Here is a 19,617-nt window from a genome sequence, read left to right as displayed (position 1 = left end):
TGTGGCAATGCAAAATTTGTCCAAGCCCAGAAGCTATGGAACAGTCGCTCGCTAAATGGTAAAAAGAATAACTCATCCAAAGTATCCACAAATCAGCCAAATCGCTGCTTTGCCAAAGTCTGCAACCAGCCAATAGTCTCCTCCTCCTTCTCTCGATACTTCTGAATACGTTCCTCTCGTTCAGCAGCTCGAGCACGCAGAATCTCTTCGCGGCGGATCTCCCGCTCATTCTTCTTGCGCTGGTTCTGCTCCTTCTCCCTCTTGAAAGCAGCCAAATCATTATCTCCAGACCCCATGAGCTCTGCCTCTGGGGCAGCTTCAGGTGAGGCTCCACGAGCTTCTGCGAAAGAACGGTTGGCTGCAGCTGCCTCCCGGCGCTTCTCAAGCTGTCTTTCTCTCGTGCCGGCCTCTGCCCGAGGCGCAACCTCATCTAACAGGTGGCGCTGTTCCGCCTTATGAGAGCGCATTCCGGAGCGATACTGCTCTCGCGAATCGTCACGTGCGGCCATGGCGTCTTCCAAAGCGGATTCTATTAGGTTTGTTAGCTCGTGGTTCATAATTCGTAGGCCGGTCAATGAGATGCCTACCTCTTCGAAGTTCAAGATCCTGCATATTCGGTATCGCAGGGCCAGAGCGGGCCGCAGCTCTCATCGAGCCGGGGTGAGGCAACTTTGGACCATAGTCCTCGTCATCGTCATCATCATCTTCTACCGGCGGATCCTCGACATCCCCACCCTGCGGTTGTCCACCGCGTGCATAATCCGGCGATTTACGTTCCCGATCCAAAGGTGGCTCCTCAGCTGCGTTCTGGCGTGCCTTCTGGAGTGTAGCTGGCTCATACCAGCCCTCGGCAAGCTCTCCGCGATTCCTGCGCAAGGTTAGAAAAAAGTTACTCCGGAGTTCTTTCATGCATGCCATTTTCGAATAAAACTCTTCCACCGCCCCTTCACCTCCTCATCTTTCATATCCCCTATATAATGCCCCTTTTGAATATCCAGGTACATGGCGAACATTGGCTCGTAGGTGTCGAGATCGCGCATTGAGAGCTCCCGTGCTTGGAATGGCAGAATCACCGGCTGGACGGCCTTCTCTTTCTCTCGCCGTTCGTGGTGATCTCGACCCCGTTCTCGCTGTTTATCTCGGTCTTCATGACGATGGCGACGATCTAATCTCTGCCTGTCCGATCGATGGGGAGAGCGCGAACGCTCGCGCGAGCCATCACGGTGACGGTGGCGATGGGAATGGGAATGGCCATGACGGCTCCGGTGATGGGGCCGATCCGGGCTGCGCGCCGGGGGAGATTGTGGTCTATCAGGGGACCGAGTGGGCGACGGCATTTTGGTAGGTTATTGAATAGAGGAAGAGAAGAAAGAGCTGGAGCGATATCCGAGACGTTTTGCGCCCCTTATCTTATCGGCCCCAGCATTTCTACGAACGTCTTGGAATTATGGGTCATATTACAAGCATCAAAAAAAAAATGTCTGTTGTGGTAAATACATCTAAGCGAAGAGGTATACAATTTGTTCAGTCTGAATCAACCCAGATTTAGCTGGGAGGAGCGCTCTGCTCAGCGCCCGCAGGCTTGTCGGCAGCGGGGGAAGGGCTCGACTGCGAGCCGCTCTTGGACCGGTTGGCGGCAGCCATCTGCCAGGCAGGAATAGAAGCAGATCGACCAAGCTTCGAGAGGGGGCTATCGTTATTTTGAGGCGCAGGCGACGCGGCAGCAGGTTGAGGCTCCTGCTCGACAGGGGTCACGGTCGGCTGCATACCGTTGGTAGCGGTAGTAGCGGTAGTAGTGGTAGAAGCGGAGGGAGAGGGAGTTTCCTCCGCGGGGCGAGGTGTAGCAGCGGGAACGGGAGTTGAGCTACCGACAGTGCGGCCAGCTGAGGGAGAAGCAGAGCCACTAACACCCAGTCGGTTGCCCAACAAGACCTTCAAGCTCTTCAGTTCGCCTCCAAGTTCCTTCAACCGGTTCTCGTTGCCCTCCCGGGCACCTTCAAGGGCCTTGGGAATTGCTTCCTTCAAATTCTTGACTTCATCGCTAATGCGACGGGTCTCGTCGTCTCGTCGGCGCGACGAGGACTTAAGGTCTGAAACAAGGTTCTCCACGTCCTTTAGAGCGGCATCCAGGCGCTCTGTACGAGCCTCCTCGGCGGCCTTCAAGGCAGATGTATCGGTTGAGAGCTGGTCAATCAGAGTGAAAGCACGGGAGAATTGCTCATCGATGTTCTCCTTGTCTTGCTCCAATTGCGGGGGAGTGGGCGGGGCGATCAATGGAGTAATGTAGCGCTAAATCGTACGTTAGTATGTTGAGACATAAGGCCAATTATCCGAGATCGTTACCTTTGCAACAAAGTACATCCCGTATCCTACACCACCCACAACAGTCGCCATGATGAACCAATCCCGCCAGTCGCGCTTCGGGGGCCTGCCCATGTGATTAGTGCTCAAGTTTGGAAGATAGAGGATCGATAAACATACTCCGGCGGAGGCTGCCATTGATTGTATGGAGGATAGCCATATCCTTGGGGGGCCTGTTGTGGTGGACGATATGCGACTTGCTGTGTGGGATAACCTGGTGACGCCGACGCCGCACTTGCTGCTGCAGCCGCGGTGGCTGGGTCTTCGCCCACTCGCGATAAAGCGAGATCGACTTCTTCTTGTGTCAAATTCTTTGATTGCAAGAATGCGACTCTCTTTTCAATAGGCGACGATGCCACCGAAGGATCTTGAAGGACTGCTCAAGTTAGCGATTACGCCCTCGTCACGCGATAGACGGATATCTATCATACAGGTCACCTAGAGCATCAATTAGCGACCGAAAGCGGAAGTAGAGTAGAGTAGAGTAGAGTGTCATGCACGTACAGCAGAAGCAATCAGCTCCTCGCGGGGAGCCATGGTGAGGAGAATGTCAACTGCAGTAGGAGGATGCAGGAGGGAAAGTCCAAGAGCAGGGGAGCGACCATCATCGGCAGCCGCCGTGGACCTCGGAACCCAGGGCCGCCAAGACTTTCCCCAGACCGAAGTCCCGTGATCGGAGTCTCGTGATAACCGGCTGCATTGTTTTCCCTGTCCCATACCGCCTTCTATATTGGGAAGTGGCACGCTCTTGTTTACATCAACTGCTTTCCCAAGTTCCCGCCCAAACCTTGCGTGCAAGTGAAACCAATCCCCTCCTCTTCGAGGGACTTGCGCGGCGCATCCCACTTGGGCCTCCCACACTTGGGATTCTGTACCTTCTCCTTATTGTTCGACGACTTATCATTCTTCCCGCCGCAATCGCGGCCTTGTCATCATCATGTCGCAAGACACTGGATTGTTCAGTATCAAGCGCCCCCGCGAGGTATGACTGCCTTCTTTGTTGTCGCAAAGATATGCGACTGCTGACATTTGAATGCAGACTCTGGGGAGCGTCCAAAACTACTCTTCTATCCCGCAACCTGCGTCGGCAATGAAACGCACGAGCACGATCGGCTTCAATAACCCTCCGTTTACGTCGCAAAACGGGCGCCATTCCCTGTTGAACTCGGCAAGCAGGCCTCAGCAACCCAACTTCTCCCGCGCATCCATCGGTGGACCCTTCGGCGCTGAAGCCGGTCTCTCATCTGTTCGTCGATCTGTCTCCAGTAATATGTTCCATGGCGCCAGCGCCGGTCGACAGAGCTTTGCGCCCGGTTCACTTTCATCCAATTCCGCTCCACAAAATGTACAACGCAGAAGCAGTGTTTTCTCGCGACCATCCATGGCCGGGCCAATGAGCCACCAGTCTTTTTTCACCCAAGTTCCCGTGGTAGCTGGAGTCCCAAGGGACCCGCGACCGCTACGAGACCGAGCCTATCAGGCTCGCATTGGCCAAGAGCTGTTGGAGTACCTGACCCATAACAAGTTTGAATTGGAGATGAAACATACCTTAGGTCAGAATACTCTTCGATCGCCCACTCAGAAGGATTTCAACTACATCTTCCAATGGCTCTATCACCGCATTGATCCGGGCTACAAATTTCAGAAAGCGATGGACTCTGAGGTCCCTCCGATTCTCAAGCAGCTGCGCTATCCTTACGAGAAGGGCATTACGAAATCACAAATTGCGGCCGTCGGTGGCCAGAACTGGTCAACCTTCCTCGGTATGCTGCATTGGTTGATGCAATTGGCGCAAATGATGGATCGCTATGTGGAGGGTGACTATGACGAGGCTTGTGTCGAGGCTGGTGTCGACGTTATCGGCGACCGCATCATCTATCGCTTCCTTACAGGAGCCTACCACGATTGGCTTCAGGGTGGTGAAGACGAGGATGATGACATGGCCGAGCAGCGCTTGGTCCCGCATATCGAAAACATGTCGCAGGAGTTTGCTCGCGGGACTGAGCGCTATGTACAGGAGCTGGAGTCTTTGGAAGCCGAGAACAGGGCCCTCCGTGAACAAATCGAAGAACTAGAGAAGAATGCGCCTGACATGGCCAAATTAGACAAGCATTTTCGAATTCTGGAGGACGACAAGCGCAAATTCGAGGACTACAACAACAATGTCAAGGGCAAGATCGAGAAATACGAAGTCCGTATCAAGTTCCTTGATACTGAGATGCAAAAAACCGATGCCGAGCTGCAGGAGAGTGAAGCAGAACGCCTTGATCTTCAGGCCAGTGTCGACCAACAAGGAATTACCATTCAGGATATTGATCGCATGAACACTGAACGAGAGCGACTCCAGAAGAGTCTGGAAGACACCATGGCTCGCCTGGAAGAAACTCACGCACGCGTTATGGAAAAGGAGGCAGAGGCTAGCCAGAAGCTAGAGGACCTGGAACATCTGGTGAAGGCTTACAACTCCTTAGGCTACCAAAACAGCCTAATCCCCGAGTCCGCTGAGAATGCCAAGGGCCAGGACTTTGAGCTTAGTCTAAATGTCAACGAGAATAATTTCTCCACTAGCCAAATTGGCAGCGCGCCGAACCGGATTTCTTCGGAGGGTGATCGTCTGCTGGCTGAGCCGTTCACAGGCTACCACCCGGCGCATCTGCTGAATCTAGACCTTCGGAGCACGGTCCGCAACAGCCTGCAGTCGCTCCGCAAGGAGATCAATGAGCGGCGAAAACAGGCCATCGACGACGATCTCGACCGTCGCAATCTACTCGACAATATTAAGGAGGCCATGGATGAGAAACGCAGCGAGGTTGAAGCTCTAGAGCACCGGCGTCGGGCCGCTGAGGAGGAATTCGACCGCACCAAAGAGATTACCACCACTCAGAAGACGGCATCTGACGCCCAGATTGAGAAGATGGAGAAGGAGCTCGCCAAGATGCGGGCGACTCTTAGCGACAGTGTTCAATTGATGGAGCAACGTGAGATGAACACCAACATCGAGTATGAGCAGCTTACGCTTCGGGCGAATGCGCTCCGTGAGGAGCTTCACACCAATGTCGAGACCATGCTCAACGATGTCATTCGTTTCAAGGTGCACGTCCAGAAGGGTCTCGAAGACTACGAGAGCTTCGTGGTCGACGAAGTTGAGCAAGAGCTGGGAGGCGACATGCAGCTTGACGAGGAGGAGCTATGATGTGTTTACCCTGTTCCTCGTTTACCCATTTCCCCCCTTTCCCCTTCTTTTTTCCCCTCATGAGTGATGAACTAGGCGTGTTGGTTTCTATCTTGTCGGTATCACTTTAATTGAGCCGCTCCATGATCTGGTGTACAATACCCCGAGCAATTGAAGATGTTACTTGCTAGTTGGCTATTTTTTTGAAAAGGCCGCGCAACTGCGGGACAATTCTGTAACAACTTCCTAGCTCGAGACCAGTGGCGTATTCACGTGGGCCGTTTCGGGTTTGGCAAGGCGAGATCTTTCGGGCTCCCAAAGGCCGGTCACCTCGAACGTCAATCTGAAGCAGTGGGTGGATCGATCGGCAGAGGACGTGTAAGCCGATGTGGAGCTCACCGCTGCCACTCAGTTTCACCTTAGACCTCGCCTCCGACGAACACGGCCTGTGCACTCCAACTTCCCCCGGGCGAAACATAGTAGATTGACCCGTGGCGCCATCTGCTTCAGAACCTTCAGAACCCCTGGTGGCGTCGCGTCCAACCCACAACTCGACTCCTGCTTCGGCTCTACGACTATGCACCAATATGCTTCCCTAGGGCTAAGTGTCCACTCTTACTATGATCGTCGCTGATTCGACACATCCGTGGTTGAAGATGGCACCGAGAAACCCTCCTGGCAGACTCAGCGCCGATCCCCACAGTTCCTAACGTTGGGCTACCGGTCTAGATGTCTCGGTAGTCACACCCTCAGCCGCCAGGGACCCGCGTGTAAGCTGAGCTCGAAGCTATATAAGGACTTGTGATGCCTTCAGAGAATTTCTTTCGATCACAGTGCTGCGCGCTCCATTCTTTTCTACCAACCTGAAATCACCAGTCATTGAGTGACTCAGTCATCCATTCTTTAAATCCATTTTCTATTTTTCCAACGACATTCACTATTCACTATGAAGTTTAACGTTATCATCGGCCTGGCTGCCGCTCTCTCGCTGGCTCCTAACGCCGCCGCCTGGAATCTGCCTCGCGTATGTTTATCAGTCTACCATATCATGATTCAACGCTGACACCTCTACAGTTTGGCGGTGATTCCCACGCTACTCCCACTGCTATGCCGTCCGGCGTTGAGCCCACTGGTTTTGCGAGCGGCTTTCCGAAGGCATCTGGACATCCCCACGGCCACGGCGGTCACCAGGGTGGCCGTCCTGGCCCTCGCCCCTCCGGCGTTGTCCCCAGCGGCATACCTTCCGGAGGTGCCAACTCCAGTGGATTTGGCGATGGCTTCGGCAATGTCCCCACCGGTGTTCCTTCTGGTTTCCCTCCGTCAGGCACTGGTGCCAGCCAAGCCCAGGGTGGCAACTTCGGTGGCAACTCTGTCCCCAGTGGCATGCCTTCTGGCTCCCCTAGCGGCAGCTTTGGCGAGGGCGCTACCCCGTCCGGTGCTGCTTCCTCCGGTGCCACCCCGTCTGGCGCTCCTTCTGGCTTCTCTAAATCTGGCAGTGTTGTTGCCCGCGCTGAGGGTGGCTCCGTCGGTGCTATGCCTAGCGGTGTTTCTAGTGGAGAGGGTTCCATGCCCAGTGGCGTGTCCGGTGGTTCAGGTGCTATGCCTAGCGGTATCTCTGGCGGTTCCGGTGCTAAGCCTAGCGGCGTTTCTGGTGGCTCTGGCACTATGCCCAGTGGTGTCTCTGACGGCCCTGGTGCTCAGTCTAGCGGCGTTTCTGATGGTTCCGGTGCTAAGCCCAGCGGTGTTTCTGGCGGTTTTAGCCAGGGTGGTGAGTCCCAGCAGGGTGGTGAATATCAGTATGGTGGTCAATCTCAGCGGGGTGGCCAGCAGTTCAAGCGCTTCCATGCTCGCCAGATCCGGCCTGGACAAGCCTAAAGTTTCTAGGTCGGTACGCTCTTTTCTGGGTCCATCGATATCTCATGTGAATTGGGTGAATATTGTTTCAAGGTGGCTGCTGGTTCAGTTTCGGAGAAAGTGTTGTGTGCCATAGTCTGAATGTCATGCAAATGAGCATACCTATCCTACTACATGGTTCTTTCCATGGCTTCCAATGTAAATCCATCTATGCCAAGTTTTTCTCCTCTTCGGTTGGCCTCCGACAAGAATCCGCCAAACCAGTTACCTTCCACTCTCCAATCAATTTATGAAGCACAAAAAGCTCGACACCCACGTGGTCCACTATGCCGTTGATCTTGGCTCGGATTGGCGCCCATACTGTAGCCAAATTCCCTTCGTCGTGAACCTTTACCTCGGGATCCCAGATCCGCTCGTCAATCTCATCTTTGAGTGTGGCCACGTGCTCGATGAAAGACCCGATGGTGCAGAAATGAGGTGCATTTGGCGATGGAGGCGAGAGGGACATTCCTCCAGCTCGAACACAATGTTTTCCCAAGTCAACTCGTGATTTTGTGCTTAACGCTGTCAGGAAGCCTTGGGTCACTGTGATGATTGTTTCGGTCTCATTGCATAGATCTGGGAGGGATATTCCCGAGCATAGAGGAGCAGGTACCATCCAGCACATTTGAGGCGGCTGGCCACGAGTATAGTGTGGGAGTATATGAATTGAAAACCTTTAATGATGGGAATCCAATAATTATATTAGACTCCGATGTAACCAGCAAACATTCCTGAGGTTCTCTTCGCTAAGACAGTGCCAGCACCGTTGCACCGGGTCCTAGACCATTGTGTGTCACCTTGTACAACATGATAAACAAATCTGTGACTCTAGATCTTGTTTCCAAAGCTTACTATCTTTCTTTTCCCTTGAATTTACACAAGCTGATGGAGATAGCCAGATGGAACTAAATCCGGGTGCGTTGATTGGCTGCACCTGGTCCCCGCTGACTCATCCTCTAAATTTCCAGTCTCGCGTTGAGCTTCGTTTTCCTCCGAGTTGACAATTGTTCTTCGACGACTTATTCGGCCGTGAGCTTACTTCTAGTGTGGTATTGTGCCGGATAGGTCCCCGCAAATCTCCGCGACATGTGTGATTCATGATCGACCCGATATGCGCCACGTTATACCTATTTTCGTGCCCACCGAGACCGAGATTCCTCCGGCGCCTCTCACGAGGCTCTTTGCCTTGTCATGAGAAGGTTATTGTGCTCCGGTCGGCCCTTGCAATTTGGCCGCCGACCGACCACCCCGTTACTAGCCACTTGCTCTCCGTTCGCGCTTCGAAGCCAGACTCGACGTTCCTCGACACGCGGGATTCTTACCGATGAAGAACACCGATTTATCATCTCGTACAATGATTTCCCGACGGCTTCTCTCAAATCTGAAAACAGGTTCATCATTGAATCATGGATACCTTTCCTAATGGAATGTCGGCCGCCGCTTCGATCCAGGAAACCTGCGGGTCCTCAAGAACCTCCCGGCTCGCTCATGCATCACAAGCAGGACATAGATCGGGCGCATAAACTGATGGGAATCTTATGGGCGTCAAGAACACATGCAAGCCTGGACCCTTTGGCTCATTTGGGATTTGAAATGAAGCAATGGTCTGTAGTGCACGCGCTTTTGAACCAATTCATCGATGTATGCGAGACCATCGGGCCTTACGAGATTCCTCAACATTTAACACCAACTCTCGACTGGTTTGCGGGTAACAATTCGCTGGACCAACTCACCGGCAGCGATCCGTCGGCCGTGAGACAGAGTGTCGGATCGCTTCCGACATCAGATACCACTTCTCTCGATGCTATTACAATGAGGCCTGCGGCGAATGGCCTTTGCCACCGATTCTTAGGTGAACTTCTGTACAATGTTGGATCGTTGGCTCTGGCTGCAGCGGATAGTGCCTCAGAGGAATCCAAGGCTGCCATGTCCTGCGTGTTCCGCCTTCTTGCACGCATGCACAACCTGGGCTTGATTTCTGACAAAATTTACCAATTCCAGCCTAGCAATACCCACGACCAAATTTTCCGCCCCCCTGGGCTACATCTGCTTTCAAGTCATATCATGACGGTTCTGTCTGATGCAGCATGGTTGGAACATGAATCTGAATTGGCAAAGGCGGCCACTGAAGCAGGAGAGGACCCGCCATTTTTGCCATTCCCTCTGGAATTTCGAGAACTGGGCCCGGAAATTTGGTTTGAGCTCATTCTTTGGTGTTGTGTTGAGCATGGATTTGCAAAACAAGGCGCATTGTTGGTTAAAGCGATGCATAGTCGGCAGGGCGACAATGAATGGAAAGTCGAGAGCTGGGCACCTCTGGCCCAGGCTCTTGATGTGGTGCAACAAACGAACATTCCTACGGAGCAATCTTGGCGCCGTCCGGATGATAACGCCCCTCCCGATGTGTTCAAGGGACGCAATAAACCTCCTTTCAATGGCCTGGGCAAAAGGACAATAAGCGTGGAGGTGGTTGCATGCTTGCGAGACACCCTGTATGACAAAGCTTATAATGGAGTCGGCTTCTACGGAACATCTCCTTCGGAGCTGCTCAAACTCGAGGCCCCCATGAATAAACTCCTTGATCCTGCTGGGTCCAACGACGACCTTCGGCCGACAAACATGTTGACTAATTGGCATATTACACGAATGGTCGAGTCTGGCTGTATAGAGCCCAACAAGGACCCTGTCGCATTTCAGCGAGTACTGCGCTCGACTCAAAGCGTGGTACCACCATGGCAACCAGGTTTTATTACCCCCGAGGAGAAACTTGACAAAGTGACAAGGTCTCAGCTGTATGACGAGTCCGCGGCCATCTCTGGCCTGGTGGAGTACAATATCAAGGCATTTGCCCATCAACGCCAAGCTTCTCGCTCTTTCCACCAATTTGCCTTGCTCCAGAACATCGTCGATGCTAGCAAGGCTCAGCACATTCAAGAATTCTTTGAGCATATGGGGAGTTCCGAATTTGCGGATACCAAGTTTTTGGACGATGCCCTCTCGCCTAATCTGAAGGTACCACAATCATCTCTGCCAGGACTATCCGAAGGGACAATGGCCGGGTTGATAGATCTGGCAACCTCGAGCCGTGCGTATGGATTCGGAAACTGGCTGCTCTTCAACGACGATGGAGATGGGCCTTCGATCCCTGCAAGCTCCTACGGCAATCAAATTCTGGCGCCAGCGCTGTTACGATTCGCAACTGCCACCAAAAACGCGGAACTCTGCGAAAAGATCATTGCTTCCTTGAGCATGCCGCTTTCTGTCAACACGTTGAAGTCCCTTGTCAATTTCCACATTGCCTTAGCAGACTGGACCCGCGTGCGCATGACACTAAACTATATGCGGGACTTTAGATTGAAATCTTGGGGATTCCACAATCTTACTTCAATGGCAGCCAAAGTCGTCAAAATGGACGCTGCCCTTAAGAAAAAACATGCTCGCGGGGAAACGGTGGAAAAGAAAGAGGAAGAAAACCTCAGTGCTGCCAAAGACATCCTGCTGCGTTTCTTCTCCGGTGAATTCAACACGAGTATCAGCAAGAACCGTCGAGTCGCCGACTTCCAGGGAAGAGTCCTAAGGCGTCTGCAGCAAGTATTGTCGAGTTTCCCCGAACCTCTGGCTGGCCTCATGGAGCAGGTGAAATTCAAACGAACAAGTAAAAGCCACCAGCGAATGCACTACATTCCCTGCGTTGCCTTCAATGACATGCTCGCCAGTGTGGTGGGAATCAGTGGCAGCAAAGTCGGTATAGAACTCTGGACACAATGGTGTCAGGATCTTCTCAATCCAACAATGCTCCGCCAGCAAGAAGGCGGCGTAGCACGCCTCCTAACGTACTCCGAAATCGACCCAAGAAAAGGCGACCCAACCTTTGACCCAAAGTGGCACGACGAAGTCCAACGCAAAGCAGTGATTCCAGACGTTAACACCATCCGCATTATTGCACAAGCCGCGCTCCGAGAGTTCGCGCTAGAACAGGCAGCCACACCTCGCCCAGCCTCCGATGACCTCCAATCCCCATCCCCAGCCTCAACCCCGTTCAAGAATGGCTACCACCTCGACGTCCCCAAGTCCCTCTACAAATACGTCAGCAAGAAAGGCGGCAAGCCACCATCCTCCGAAGCCGAAGCCGCGCTCGACTTCTGCGCAACCATGTACCTACGCGCCCGCATCCCCGAAGACCAAATCGATGCCGACCTTCCAGGCCACATGGACCGTCTACGCGGTCGCGGAGTCTTGAGCACGCGGCTCCGCGCCGGTGACTTGTATACTGCGCGAGCAGCGCCGAAACGAGTCAGAGATGAAGCGAAGGAACTCCAAAACGACCCATTTATGAAGTCTGAGCGGGTTGAGGCTTCGCAGGAGTGACATTGTTGACGCATGTACAGTATTTTGTTTTTATTTTTGGCACCAAAGTGTGTAACTATACCCCGTTCTCGTCACGTGCATTATCAAAATCGATCGTCTTACATAGACTCAAGACATGTGGAATGAGATCTGGAATATGGAATATGGCATATGGAGTATTCAGATGGACTGAAATGGGTAGTAAATGTGATAATTTGGAACCCTAGATGAATCGCTTCTCCTGGCGATGGAGACATTATAAACAACATGATATTGAAATCCCAAGAACCAGGTCTACCAAGACCGATTCGAATTAATCAAGCAAAAAACGCCATTTGAAGTAATATTCTCACTTTCAGGGTATTAGTCGGAATGCCGGTGACCGCCCTTATCCCTTGTGTCACAGCGCCGTCGGTCCTGCCGATGTAAAGCATTCATAATGTGCGATTGCGCAATTATTTTTTGAGTAAATCATGAACCAGATATTAAGTTGAAGGGGACTATTCAATAAGGAAATGGAAAGCGTCACAAGATGGGCGCAAAAATGGGTTAATCGCATAGTATGAAACAATGAGGTGTGAGAATTTAGGATAGAGGTGAGTGAGGTGAGGGAGGTTCATATTTGGTTTTCTTGACTCATCACAGGTATTCCCTTTTTTTGCCTTTTTGTCTTTTTTTTCTTTTACTCTTAAGGCATTTTATTTTATCCCCATGTTGACTCTTCTTCATTATTGTTGGGGAAGAAGCCGCGGATAAACTCGCCGCTGATAGGGTCATACGGGAAGTACAGGTCGTCTGCCACTGAGCCTTCGATAGTAAATTGGGAGATAGGGTCGGCTGCAGGCATTTCGGGATAGCCGTTATGGAAGTGGTCGGTCGGGAAGATCTGGTTCTGGCCGGTCAAGCTGAGATCTTCAAAGTGAGGGCCCCAATAACCGGCCGAATCCATTCGAAGCGATCCGGGTCGGTCAGTGTTCAGACTTTGGCCAGGATGTTGGCCCGGGTCGGTAAGGTCTAGAGTAGAGGCGGGTGCGTTTTGATAGGTGGTTGCGGGTATGTCGGTCACATCGAATTTCATTCCAGAGGCCAGTCTGCGCAAAGAGATGTCGCACAACTGCCAGGCGCGGCGTGATGCAACGCTATGCTCGGACATGGCATAGAGCCACCGGATTGCTTTCTTTGAGTACACGATGAAGTTCTTCTCGTCGTCGGGCATGTGCACACTCCCAAAGGACAGCTCTAGCAGGAGGACTGTCGCTGCTTGCATGAGGTAATGAAGAATGCACCACCAAGGGGCGATCGAATAAAGCTGAACGGCATTGGGCTCATCCGGGATGAGGTCCAGCATGCTCGTGGCTGACTCCAGGGTCAGCACAGCCATATCATGACTAAAAGATGATTTGTCGGCTGGGTTCTTCTGCTGTGCATCGCGCCGGCACAGGCATGGGCGACCAAGGGTGATACGCGCACTCCAATATTGAAATGCCAAAGCAAGCTTGCTGCGGAGGATCTCGGGTGTGTCATCATTCTTCTGGGTGAAGTCGAGAACGGCAGGTAGACTTCGGTACCAGAGGTCGCATCGAGACCTCAGTTCACCGATGCGATTCTCGATGTGTGACCACGGCACCATCACGCAATCGACAGAGTACACTTTATTGACAATTTCCTGGGTGATGACTGCTAGATCGCAGTAGTAAAGATGAGTGAGTCCATATGTAGGCGGCAGGCTTTTCACCCATGAGTTTCTTCGTGTACGAGAGGAATGTGTGGCTTCCTTGCCTCCCGTCGGGTTGAGTGGCATGTGTCGAACCCACGCGCTCGCCATCACCTTGTTGATGCGTTCATCCCGAAGGTGCGTATTGTTGAGGACTTCGGCAGCTGTGGGCTCTGACAAATCTTCCTCCTCAAAGGGCAAAGGTAGTGGCGTCGTGCAGACTCCATCTAGTATGCATGTGGCCCGGCCGGTCATGATGCCAAGCAGATGCTCGAAGGTATAGAGACACCACCAGACTCGGTAGCGAGCCTCTTTGGAGATATTGGGAGTTGTTGGACTGCTACTTTTCATATTAATACCGAGAGTGATAGCGGACCGCATAGCAAGAGCCGACATCCTGAACGCTCTAGACAGTAAGTTAGATCCGAGTCCAATTAAGACAGATGGGGCATCGGGCAAGATGGGGACAATTTTAGGCTAGAGAGTGTGCTTACCGGTTGATTTGATCCGATGAAAGCAGGTAGAAGGCGATCAAGCCCTCGACCTGGACCTGCTGCAGATCTGGATGACTGAAAAGTACATCGCCGTTCATACTCAGAATTCTGGCCCGAGTCAGATATGTGAGATGGTCCTTTTCATCGCCAGCCCACGGTGCCTCAATCAGGTGAGCATGCTTTGCACTGATGGCGAATATCATATTCAATATGGCAAGCCATTTGTCTCCTGGTTGTGCATTGCTTTCAAAAAAGGTCTTGTATTGCGCACGGAACAGAGGTCTGTTGATAATGGGGAAGAATGGGTGTACGGTTCGCAAGTAGTCATCGAAGAGTTGATCCGCTTGCTCGCGGGGAGGCATGGCATAAAATTCAACCGGTCCAGGCACGGAGATATCGAGGTCGTCTAAGTGGTAATTCACGGCATGAAGGGCCAAATCATCGTCCTGTCGTTTGCTTTGGCCCGGCTCTAATGACCCAGGCAATCCTTGCGAACGATGCTCTGCCTCTCTCTGGAGACGCTGCATCCAAGTGACTTCCGAATTTTTGCCCATAAAGCCTGTGGCTCTTGAGTTTTGGGTCCGGTTTAGGTCCTCTTCCACGCGATCGACCGCTTCCAAAGACCCAATCGACGAGGGCGAACTTATTTCATCATCTTGTTGCTCATCGTGTAGTTCGTCCTGGTCTTGTGGGGTGACTGAATGGGAGTTTGTCGACGAGTAGTCTAGGTCCAATCCATGCTGCAGACAAAAAGTATTAGCCACCAAAAACGCCCTGTAGCCAAGGGACGGGGGGAAAGAACCAACCTTGTCCAGCAAGCCCTTGATCCGGTCTGCAGTGCGACTTTCAACCAAAGCTCCCAAATCCTTTAACATGTTTTCATAATCTTGGACTTTTTCGGATAATTTATCGACTTGTCTAATAGATTGCCATCACAGATTAGTCTGCTTCGTCTCCACCAACCTGCAGGATTAAGAGTAATAAGGCGGTACCACTTACTTCTTCGTTCTCTCCTTCCATCCAACGGGATAGTGGCATGTTACCCTCAGTTCTCGACATTGTCGACAAACTGGGGTGTCACCACTGCATTTTGTTTTGCGCGCCCTGCATGATTCGCAAGCTCGAGGGACCCGCCGATTATAGCGCGGGGCGATCCCCGAGCGTTGGCGGGGGATGGCAATCTTAGCAGCATTCTTGGTTTCGGAACGAACAGCACCGGATCCGTTCCTGAGTGTTGTCGCTGATTCTGCGATCAATGCAGCCTGCGCCGGGATGCTGGAAACCTGGACGGTCGGTAGCTCTCGTTGGTTGGCAAGCCCTTCCCCAGGGGGATTCTGAGGTGGATCTTCCATCGTCATGGTCGCGGTATTTCGTAAAGTTCATATAGTGGAGGGTGCAAGAGTAGATGGTTCTCAGTATTGAAGAAATCCCGATGCGGCGGAGTTGCGATTCCGGATCGATAGGGTTCGGGTTCAACGGTCGGGTGGATAGCGCGGCCGAGACGTCGGCTTCACTTAGTGATCCATGGGGGCTTGGACCCGATGAGATGTGATAGCGGGAAAATATCGAGATGAAATTGAGAATTGGTAGAACTGAGTTCAAGAGTGGCGGGGGGATTACAGACCAAGAATTACAGGCTGGGCCTGCAGCCCGTTACGGAAAGCTTAGTAAGAGGCCAGGCTTCATGATTTCCACGGTTGGACCAAGATTTGAAACGCTATTCGCATGTGAATTCATTAAGTCGCTTTTCTTTGCCATTCAAGTAACCCAAAAATTTCCCATATCTCCCTTCTACCCATCCAGGGCGAGACCAGAAAAAAAGAAAATCAACAATAGATGTATATGTACAGGAAGAAGAAATTATCAAAAATGAGTAGAGCACGGCGAGGTGAGAGCCGACATGTGTACAGAAGTCAAGGAGCAGCGGGTATCGGGGTGAGGCAATAGGGTATAACGACAATGGTATGGCTTTCACGCCACACCGAGAGTGGAGAGACAGTGACAGACATGGGAATATGAAAGCAAGTATGAAGAGCAGACCAGAGGCCATAGCGGTGAGAGGTACGAAAAGTTTAGATTTCGCCAAACATCTCATCGAGCTCGTCAACCTCCACGGACTCGGGGTTCTGCAACTCTCTCCAGGAATCAAAGACGGGCTCGTGGTTCATGGTGCTGAAAGCACGGGGACCCAAAGTGAGTTTCTCATGGGACTCGGTCAGATCAGACATTTTGAGGTCAACGTCCGGCAGACCGCTATTCAACATGTCAAGAGATCTCTTCAGAGTTGACACGGGAGCGGCATCCGGATCGGCCGGCAGACTAATCTGTGGAGCAGCCGGGAGAGCGATGGCCCGCTCCTCACCGGCATCGATAACGCTCGTGCCAGACGAGACGGACGATGCAACCGAGGTGAGAGAGGGCGAAGGCGAGGTGCCAAAGAGGGTGGCAGCAGCGACATCATCAAGGTCCTGCGAATCTTGATCCGCAGGATTCATGTGGGAGAAGTAATCACTGTACTCCTCCTCGGTCATAGGAGCAGCAGGAGACACAGAGTCGTCTTTCACGGGGGAATCGGCATTGCTCATATGTTGATCTATGCTAGCAAGGCCTTCGGAGAGAACGGAAATAGCACGTTCCGATTGGGCCTTTTCCTCCGACGCGCGCTCGCGCACCGCACTGGCGGTCTGAGTAAACTCCTTCTCGTCACCCTCCAGGGGCGGAGACGCCGCGCGGTTTGAGTGCATTAGGCGGGTGTGGCTAACAGAATCGGGAAACTGGTCGATAGAGGTTCCCCGTCCGGCGGGACTGTCCAGGTCATCCTCGTGCTCTTCAAAGTCGGGCGAAGACAGGTCCACTTCCGGACTCGGGCTGCGTTCGCGAATCATATCTTCCTCATCGTCGAGGCTCGACACGCTCGGGGTAATGTGCTTGCCGTCAACGCCCAACACCAAATCGTCAGACGATTCCGGAATGGGCTGACGAGCGAAGGTCGTCAGATAATAGTACACTTTGCGAGGATGAATTAAGACAAGCTCCTTGGCGATGGGACACCGCGCGAGAGCCGTCCAAGGACGCTTCATATAGGCTGCCAGTCGGGAGGAAAGAAGAGCTGCGGGATTTGCGGAACTGATTAATCAGGTTAGCACTTTTGCGACATAGGTAATTGGAGAGTAGAACGTACTTGGCGACATTCGCATTAAGAGTCACGAGAACGGCGGCCAGCTCCTTTACCAGGTGAGGACGATTCCCCGTCTTCTCTAGCTGATCAATCACAGCGACCACAATTTCATCATGAATGCCCTCGGTGTCGATCGAAGGCGCGACACAAGCATCCAGAGGCGAGGGTGGTGGGGTGTGCTCGAGAGCCCCGTGCCGACCAGCGCGCACAGCGGACTCCCTAGGCTCGGGCGATAATGACTGATGCGACCGCTTTACTTTCTTAGACGGTGGCAGCTCATCGGAGCCTTTTGAGATAGAAAGAGAGCGGCGCGAGGAGTTGGGGAGATGGATGCCTAGCGACGGGAGGGAGAGTGATTTGCGACGGGTATTGTAAGGCATGATGATGAGAACACAGAGGTCAAAGGAGTGATGTCAAAGGAGAGGATAGTAATAATAATAATAACCAAAACAGAAAATAATAAAACAATACAAAGCTTGGATATGATATTTTTTTTTTGAAAGGGGGAAAAGAGGATGAGGATGAGTAGAGGGAGAAGGGGCGCATATGGATGCGACGAGCTCTTTACTTTTGGGGCGAATGACAACTGCCTGAGGAATTCCGCCTTTTTTTTTTGTTAATTTTCATTATGTTTGGGAGTATTTTTCCGTATTTGGCGTAATTGGATTACACGCCATCGGAATTGATGTGTCCTTGATTGGCTCATCGGGAGTTTCTGCGCTGTCGATTTTTCGAAAACTTACGGCTACGGCATCTTTCGACTGCTCATCCATGGTTATCATCGTCAGGATTTTCCGGTTTGGTGAGCCTGTTCACCACCACCAGGTCAGGCACATCTATCAATCTACTCTTGCTTCTACAATCAACCGAAACTAAACCAATGTGTGAGGAGCCACCGTCCGATGCAGGGGCAAAACCAAATTTTCCCATTCCAAGCGGTCAGTGGATCCCCGAACCCGCCATCCCCGAAATTCATTAGTTGCTACGCTCCATTCCAACCTCGGCCGTAGTGCATACCAAGACACTGGGAGGCAAAAAAAAAAAGTGAGTGGAGATCAACCATGTGTCCCATCACCAGTTCGGGTCATGGCTCCTGTGCCTGGCTCCATCGCCTTTCCAGCTGGGCTCCATTCGTTCCATCGGGGATCCGTCTGCATGGCCCTGGGCTAATCATGGACCGGGTAAGTGAATAATGTAATCTTCCCATTGGACTAGTGCTGGGGGAAACCGCTCCGACAGCGAACGGTGCATATTGTCGCAGGAAGTTACATACTCGACTAGATCTCGTACGGTTGCCGGGTTGACCAGTCGCCTGCAAGAGGTTGACCGCTTCCGACACCGACATTCACCATCGTCTTTGCAGATACTACATCAGAAAAAAAGATATTGACGCATCAACATTGATCACTGCGCGACCATCTCGACAATCATGGAACCCGAGACTCCCGGACGAAAACACCGGTTCCCAAAAAAGATCCCTAGCGTCGCCGTTTAGACAAAAGACAAGTCCACATCGGTCCACATCCAGTCCACTCCGTCCATAGCCAGTTCACAGGCGTGTGGATCCGCGGCCGAATCGACGGGACGAGGTACCGTAATGTATTAGGCGCTAGTAAGGGATGCTCGCAGTAGCGTCTCGGGGGAAAAGAAAGACTCGCCACCGATGATGCATGAGCTCAGCTATCAACTGTGCTGCGCTGAGTTTATGGGGTGTCTTAAACCTACTTCTTAACTTTACCATATTGATCAATGTCTATCTAGCTATCTACGTACACTACTCCGTAGATCTAATCTTGGATATATTTTCCAGAAAAGTGATGATGCCATCCTGGGGAGGGGAAAGCATCGACGTCGACATGATGCCGACCACCCCGTGTAGCCCCCGAGATCGCAACGCTAGTATGACCCCCCCCTCCTAATTCGAGGGATGTCGTAGCCCATACATCATAGCCTTATTTGATCTTCAATGGCTTGGCACTCAGCAAGGGTCGGGGGGCAAGCATTGCAGCCCATGCAGGTCTCGTCCGCCATGGAAGATCATTCCATTCAATCTGTCGTCCAATATCCCCGCGGCCAGCCCCCGTCATCGCGTAGATATCCATCTCCGCTTTCATGACATCGTTCATTTTCGCGAAGGCGAGAGTTACTTCCCCGGGTGAACGCGCAACCATGGATCCACAGATACTTACTTTTCCATCAGCCCATTGTTCGAATCCGTCGGCCGAAAGGAGAAATCAGATAACCCGATTTGCCGCATCGACATCATCAAACATCTATACGTGAACTGCGCCCAGCACTCACAGCCTGCAGCAACGGACGCACGCTAATCTGTCTCCGCATCTCCACACGGGTAGGATGTGTGCCCCGACTCGGTCTTGGATACGGTGGCGCAAACCCCAATCTCAAGTCCATCTTTCACTTTTGAGAAATTCTGCCGACTCGATATTGCGGTCGC

At 52.3% G+C, this 19,617-nt stretch overlaps 8 protein-coding genes across 8 annotated transcripts; 3 read left to right on the top strand and 5 right to left on the bottom strand.

Annotated features, from left to right (window-relative positions):
- Positions 1-92: 92 nt before the first annotated feature.
- Positions 93-1,337, bottom strand: N7443_010646 (uncharacterized protein; the record flags this gene model as incomplete). The annotated part of the gene is made up of 3 exons (XM_056890702.1): positions 93-529; positions 588-868; positions 940-1,337. 3 exons carry the CDS (start codon positions 1,335-1,337, stop codon positions 93-95), a joined length of 1,116 nt encoding a protein of 371 aa, XP_056737193.1.
- Positions 1,338-1,545: 208 nt separating this feature from the next.
- pex14 (putative peroxisomal membrane anchor protein (Pex14)) lies at positions 1,546-2,898 on the bottom strand (the record flags this gene model as incomplete). The annotated part of the gene is made up of 5 exons (XM_056890701.1): positions 1,546-2,289; positions 2,344-2,428; positions 2,482-2,737; positions 2,793-2,799; positions 2,866-2,898. 5 exons carry the CDS (start codon positions 2,896-2,898, stop codon positions 1,546-1,548), a joined length of 1,125 nt encoding a protein of 374 aa, XP_056737192.1.
- Positions 2,899-3,298: 400 nt separating this feature from the next.
- N7443_010644 (kinetochore-associated Ndc80 complex subunit NDC80) lies at positions 3,299-5,554 on the top strand (the record flags this gene model as incomplete). Its single annotated transcript, XM_056890700.1, has 2 exons — positions 3,299-3,343; positions 3,401-5,554. The coding sequence occupies 2 exons, from the start codon at positions 3,299-3,301 to the stop codon at positions 5,552-5,554; spliced, it is 2,199 nt and encodes a 732-aa protein (XP_056737191.1).
- Positions 5,555-6,479: 925 nt separating this feature from the next.
- Positions 6,480-7,408, top strand: N7443_010643 (Prenylcysteine oxidase; the record flags this gene model as incomplete). Its single annotated transcript, XM_056890699.1, has 2 exons — positions 6,480-6,557; positions 6,608-7,408. The coding sequence occupies 2 exons, from the start codon at positions 6,480-6,482 to the stop codon at positions 7,406-7,408; spliced, it is 879 nt and encodes a 292-aa protein (XP_056737190.1).
- Positions 7,409-7,595: 187 nt separating this feature from the next.
- Positions 7,596-8,054, bottom strand: N7443_010642 (uncharacterized protein; the record flags this gene model as incomplete). The annotated part of the gene is made up of 1 exon (XM_056890698.1): positions 7,596-8,054. One exon carries the CDS (start codon positions 8,052-8,054, stop codon positions 7,596-7,598), a length of 459 nt encoding a protein of 152 aa, XP_056737189.1.
- A 968-nt stretch (positions 8,055-9,022) lies between these two features.
- Positions 9,023-11,797, top strand: N7443_010641 (uncharacterized protein; the record flags this gene model as incomplete). Its single annotated transcript, XM_056890697.1, has 1 exon — positions 9,023-11,797. The coding sequence occupies one exon, from the start codon at positions 9,023-9,025 to the stop codon at positions 11,795-11,797; it is 2,775 nt and encodes a 924-aa protein (XP_056737188.1).
- Positions 11,798-12,479: 682 nt separating this feature from the next.
- N7443_010640 (Zn(II)2Cys6 transcription factor) lies at positions 12,480-15,342 on the bottom strand (the record flags this gene model as incomplete). The annotated part of the gene is made up of 4 exons (XM_056890696.1): positions 12,480-13,896; positions 13,985-14,724; positions 14,791-14,902; positions 14,984-15,342. The coding sequence occupies 4 exons, from the start codon at positions 15,340-15,342 to the stop codon at positions 12,480-12,482; spliced, it is 2,628 nt and encodes an 875-aa protein (XP_056737187.1).
- Positions 15,343-16,056: 714 nt separating this feature from the next.
- N7443_010639 (uncharacterized protein) lies at positions 16,057-17,542 on the bottom strand (the record flags this gene model as incomplete). Its single annotated transcript, XM_056890695.1, has 2 exons — positions 16,057-17,110; positions 17,166-17,542. The coding sequence occupies 2 exons, from the start codon at positions 17,540-17,542 to the stop codon at positions 16,057-16,059; spliced, it is 1,431 nt and encodes a 476-aa protein (XP_056737186.1).
- Positions 17,543-19,617: the final 2,075 nt, after the last annotated feature.

Source organism: Penicillium atrosanguineum (assembly GCF_028827265.1).
Source record: "Penicillium atrosanguineum strain IBT 20685 chromosome Unknown utg000008l_segment0_segment0, whole genome shotgun sequence".
Lineage (NCBI taxonomy): Eukaryota > Fungi > Ascomycota > Eurotiomycetes > Eurotiales > Aspergillaceae > Penicillium > Penicillium atrosanguineum.
This window is presented reverse-complemented; position numbering and strand designations above follow the sequence as displayed.